This window comes from Triturus cristatus, chromosome 3_1, assembly GCF_964204655.1.
Source record: "Triturus cristatus chromosome 3_1, aTriCri1.1, whole genome shotgun sequence".
Taxonomy (NCBI): domain Eukaryota; kingdom Metazoa; phylum Chordata; class Amphibia; order Caudata; family Salamandridae; genus Triturus; species Triturus cristatus.
In genome coordinates, this window is record NC_140583.1 from 270200645 (window position 1) to 270206644 (window position 6000).

The window sequence follows — 6000 nt, forward strand, 5'->3', positions numbered from 1 at the left end:
TCTCTCCCTCTCCTTTCCCGCCTTCTCATTAATGCTCCCCGGGCTCAGCTGTAAGCTTCCTTTCTTCAGTATGCAGCTCACCTCCGCGTGCAGGTCTCGTTAGTGGAACCTGTTCCCCTCTTAGCATCTGAGCAGACTTCTAACTAAGCCTTTAGCATAAGCAGTGTCCCGGGGGCAGATCTCGGGGGACACCGAGCTGGGGTTACATGCCACGAAGGCCGCAGCATCTCAACAGGTGATGCAAGGAGCTCGGAAGCCGTCGTGAGGCAACTTCTCTTTTGTCTTCCCGAGGAAATACTGCACAGAACCAACATTAGACTGAATTATTCCTGCAAAGCCCCAGCTAAGGCCTCATCATTATGGAAGTTCAGGAAGGTGGTATTTATACCTTCTCGCTTCCTGCCGGGCTGCTAAAATTCAGGACTTCCTGCCAGCTCAGTAACTTTCTTTATGGCTGGGTCGTGTTGTACATAGTGTTAAATAGTGTTCGACGCTCCTACAAAGAGTTACCAGGTCTGAGCATGAGAAGCACTGCTGTTTAATATCTGATCCCTGTAATTATGGAATATTGTGTTTATAATGTGTAACCTATTCAGGGGTGCAGCTTAGTCAGTGAGTTTCCAGGGGGATGGCGGGTGAATCTCCCATTTGCCAACCGAAAAAGCAGTGGGCAGCAGGGTGGAGGGATGAAATAACCAAGGTTTGGGACAGACTGTTTCCATGAGGAATAGGGTCAGTACTGATTTGCATTAGGTGGGTCTGGCACAGTGGGAGAAAAACAATGGGTTGGAATACCACCCAGAGCGTTTGCCACTTGTTAAACTATTTGCAAGTTTTCATCCCATCAACGTTTGGGTGTTTGATTGCCAGTAGTATGCCTGGAAAGTTGAGACCGGTGAAGCTTTCCGAGCCAACTACTGCCACTGTTTGTAAATTTTTAAAAGCAGTACGTCTGCATCCATTCAAGGAGTACGTCTATGGGTGCAGATGTACTACTTTATTTGGTAAACTGGTCCCTATATATGTTTATGATCCCAATCTAAAAAATGATCAAGTTAAAACCTCTTACTGAAATGAGAACAACTAGAAAAGCTGCCACAGACATAGCAGACCCAACCTAGGGCCCCCAGACCCAACTATCAAGCCAAGAATGCATTTATTTGGGGGTCCACACCTCAACACCCCCCCGTTTCCCTGCCAAAGCTACTCCTCTGAACCTGTTTATACATGTAATTGTGAAGAAAAAGGGTAAAAGTGTTCTTTATATCTGTAACAGAACTGTGCGGTTATAGTATGAATTAGTTGGTAATTTGAGGCCTGTCGTTCTAGAGTGATTGGGACAGTGACTAATTGCTGTACTGGCAAATTGTATGTACCTGGCCCCAGTGAACACCTTTCTAACCAAGCCATCTCTTTCTCTGTTTGTGTTTTGTGCAGGTGATGCAGAGGGTGACCACTGGAGGGTTGAGCATGCATAACCCAATCCTGGCATGCTGGCAGCCTATATTACTCCTGGTGCTGGGATCGGTCCTGTCGGGCTCTGCCACGGGGTGCCCTCGTCACTGTGAGTGCTTGGCCCAAGAGCGCTCTGTCCTTTGCCACCGCAAGAAGTTTGTGAGCATCCCTGAAGGGATCCCAACAGAGACCCGGCTCTTGGACCTGGGCAAGAACCGGATAAAGAATATCAACCAGGATGACTTTTCCAGCTACCCCCACTTGGAAGAGCTGGACCTAAATGAGAATGTTTTGAACTCCATAGAGCCTGGGGCATTCAACAATCTTTTCAATCTCAGGACACTTTTCCTCCGGAACAATCGGCTGAAACTGATCCCTCTGGGGGTTTTCACTGGCCTCAGCAATCTCACCAAGCTGGACATCAGTGAAAACAAGATTGTGATACTCTTGGATCACATGTTCCAGGACTTGTTCAACCTCAAATCTTTAGAGGTTGGTGACAATGACCTGGTCTACATATCCCACCGGGCCTTCAATGGCCTCACTAGTCTTGAACAGCTGACCTTGGAAAAGTGTAACCTGACTTACATCCCCACCGAGGCCTTGTCTCACTTACACAATCTGATCATCCTGAGGCTCCGCCATTTAAATATTAATTCCATCAGGGACCATTCCTTCAAAAAGTTGCACCGACTCAAGGTCCTCGAAATCTCTAACTGGCCGTACCTGGACACTATGACCTCCAATTGTCTCTATGGGCTTAACCTGACCTCCCTGTCCATCACACATTGCAATCTGACATCCATTCCATATGTGGCAATGCGGCACCTGGTGTATCTCAGGTTCCTCAATTTGTCCTACAATCCCATTCTCACAATTGAAGGCTCCATGTTGCATGACCTACTCCGGCTGCAGGAGATTCACATGGTTGGTGGGCAGCTCACCATGGTAGAGCCTTACGCCTTCCGTGGCCTCAACTATCTTCACATCCTCAATGTGTCCAACAACCTCCTCACCACCCTGGAGGAGACCGCTTTCCATTCAGTAGGGAACCTGGAGACACTGATCTTGGATAACAACCCACTGGCTTGTGACTGCCGTCTTTTTTGGGTCTTCAGGCGCCGCTGGAGGTTAAACTTCAACAAGCAGCAGCCAACATGTGCAACCCCAGAGTTTGTACAGGGAAAAGAATTCAAAGACTTCCCGGATGTGCTTTTGCCTAACTATTTCACCTGCCGCAAAGCAAAAATACGGGACCGTAAGGCCCAGCAGATCCATGTCGATGAAGGTCATACAGTGTACTTTGTTTGCAGAGCAGATGGGGACCCACCACCCACCATCATGTGGCAGTCCCCACGTCGACAGATTCTCTCCAGCAAGAACAATCGGCGTCTCACGGTCACCCCAGATGGCACCCTTGAGGTTCGCTATGCTCAGATCCAGGACAATGGTACCTACCTATGCATCGCCAGCAATGCCGGTGGCAACGATACCTCCCTGGCCCACCTGCATGTTCGCAGCTACTCCCCGGACTGGCCGCATCAACCCAATAAGACCTTTGCTTTCATCTCTAACCAGCCCAACGAGAGTGATGCCAACAGCACCCGTGCAACTGTGCCTTTCCCCTTTGACATCAAGACTTTAATTATTGCCACCACTATGGGATTCATTTCTTTCCTGGGTGTTGTCCTTTTCTGCCTGGTGCTCCTGTTCTTGTGGAGTCGGGGGAAAGGCAACACCAAGCACAATATTGAGATTGAATATGTCCCTCGCAAGTCAGATGCTGGCATCAGCTCCGCAGATGCCCCACGGAAATTTAACATGAAAATGATCTGAACTGAGGGCACTTTAAGGACAACGAGACGTCACAGGTCTGCCTCTAAAGAAGGGAAGGCACGGATAAAGACACAGTTACCTCTTTTTATTTTTCTCCTTCCCTCCTCCTATGACCTTTGATCCAGCAGCCCCTCCCCCTTCCAAGTCTTTTTACTCGGACCCTCCAGAGCCGCTAACTGCTGGTGCCGCTCTTCTTAAGGGCGTGATTCTGACAGACTACATGGAGCGCAGCTATGGGAGGGGGAAGGGGCTGTCCAACGCCAATCAGTGAGGGCCACCTATGAACTGAGCTCTATTACTTTACCAGTTTCAATACTTGTGGATTTTTATGGAAAACGAAATAAAAAACATTGAAAAAATACCATATATCAGAGCCCAATTTGCTGTGTTTGTAGGGGGCGTATAGACCAAGGATGTGTTACTGCCACTCTCAAATGTGGATTTGTAGTAGGGTATGAATGGCTAAAAAGATACTGCATCGTCATATGGAGAGCAAAAGTTTTTTTGAAATGTTTTCTCAACCTATTGTGATAATAAAAAATATATTGCACATGTCTTCCATATTGGACACCCAAAACCACAAAGCTTTGTGAAAGAAAATGACACTGCCTACCTACCCTACTTACTCAACCATCATTAAATATGCCCTGGCATATTTCTGTGACCCCCTAAACTGACTGACCAAATGTTTCATCACCCTATCCACCCCTAAATGCCAGTCCTGTATCCCCCTCCTCAACTTATGGCACTTCCACACCAAGACCACCCATAATACCCTTTCTGTGGCCTCCACTCCTCACCCCGCCCCTTACAAACCCTTAGGCGACTTGTCAACCTCTGACCTCATGCGTGTGCTTCCCTCAGTACACTTCCTTCCTCTCAGGTCCTGCAAGTTTCCTGCAGAGACTGCTGCCCCAGAGGGCGTCCTTACCTATCCAGTATTTGCCACGCTTACTCCAGTTTGTTTTAAAATTGAATGCGATGCAGATTTGATTAACAATTTACGTTGAATATTTGCTCTTGTACCTTTTACTGAGAATAAGAAAACAGTGGGTATAGCTTTTACTTGAGAGGAGATTTCCATGGTGATAAACCCAGTCTTGAAGGCTTTGCCTTTTTTTATTAGTTTCCCAGGATCTTAATGAGGTGAGAATGCCTTACATAGATATGTTGATTATTCGTGCAAGTCGAAGAAAAAGTACAAAATGTTCCTAAATATGTTTTATGCGAGTTAAGCATGGTTGCCCCAGCAACAAAGGAAGTTTGGCAGTTTTCCCTCATATTGTTGGGTTATCCAAGTATGAAGTGAGATTTTATTCCTGCTGTACTTGGTCATTATATTTAGATCTTCTACATGAAATGTCTGATTGTGAATTATATTTTGGCTATTACTCATTAAAGCAGTTACTGCTTCAATTATTTTGAACCTTCTAAACTCTGGAGACCTCAGTGATGTAGCCCGCACCTTCTAATTGGTACAGAGGTCCTTTGGGCTCTTCCCTTGACCATCTTATGACTTACCACCAATAAAACCAGTTCAGTGTCTTCTTTCAAGGGGCGGGTGAGGCCTATGAAATAACTGGAGGCTGGATGGCAGCAACCACTCACTGTGGCGACCCTGACGACTCGTAAGAGTTGGGAACTGAAGATTGTGCCAGGTGAGCAGCCTTCTCCTCTGCTATCAATTCACTAGCCTGTGCTAGGTCAAAGAGAGTTGGTCAAACACTACCAGACAATCAACAGAATCGTGGGGCATTACAGTTAGCACTCCTAGTGCTGGTAGGAGGAATTGTTGTGAATAGTTGAGTGTGCATTTGTTGAGGGTTTATTGCATCACTAAATTCAATTACTGAAGAAGAATGACATTGAATACTTCAACTCATAGCAAATATGTAATTGTGGCATCAAATTATGGTAAGATATGCAGAGGGTGCTGTTTTCTGATGGCAGTGTCAAACAATCGGATCTCCAATCTAATGAAAACCTATTGATCGACAATCGTGGCCTTTCAGTCACCCAAAGGGCATTCAATCTGTGCTATTTTCAAGCCAAGCTTCTCTTTTACCTGACAATATACCCACATTTGCTTTGCACTGGAAAGAGTGCACAGAAAATGTGGGTACGTTGTCAGGTAAAAAAAAAAGACCAGTTGTCTATCTCCAGGTTTTGAGGGAACTGGAATGAGGATCGGTTGTCATCATTCGTTCCACAATGATGAGCATTTGGGAGCCGTTCTACAAATCGTTAGCGCATCACTGTTACTATGGAGATAACACGAAGACCAATTGGTATGGTTTCAGTCGCCTTTGCCTTATTGAATGAGGTGTGATTGTCTTCAATGTTCTTCTCCATATTGGTTAAAGTATCAGTGAATCATTTGGCCTTTCCTATGTTGACGGAATGAGAACTACCGTTAGTGGTTAGTCCTTCAAGATGAGCAAAATACATTTATTTCTCCATTTCATAATTTTTGGGTATGGAGGGATAGCCAATCCCGTTAAATGTAATCATTTTGTTTATTAATTTATTATTTCAGCTATCAGCCTTACAATGGTTGAAACTGTGATTAAAAACAACTCAAAGTACAGACTTAATTCTTAAAAGACACGTACAATTCATCAACTAAGTAGCATAAATAACATTAAAGCACTGCATTCCATTCCAAGAAAAACAATCTACAAATTCATCGAATATGTTAAAATGAAAATG

The 6000-nt window shown here is 45.3% G+C and overlaps 1 protein-coding gene across 14 annotated transcripts in view; it reads left to right on the top strand.

Moving 5' to 3' along the window:
* LINGO1 (leucine rich repeat and Ig domain containing 1) overlaps positions 1 to 3655 on the top strand; it is a 3568664-nt gene extending 3565009 nt beyond the window's left edge. For all 14 annotated transcript variants that reach the window (XM_085643857.1, XM_085643861.1, XM_085643859.1 and 11 more), the window contains one exon: positions 1438 to 3655. In XM_085643857.1, coding sequence (XP_085499983.1) covers positions 1438 to 3291 — 1854 coding nt within the window. In that variant the 3' untranslated portion in view covers positions 3292 to 3655. The remainder of the gene's footprint in view (positions 1 to 1437) is intronic.
* Positions 3656 to 6000: the final 2345 nt, after the last annotated feature.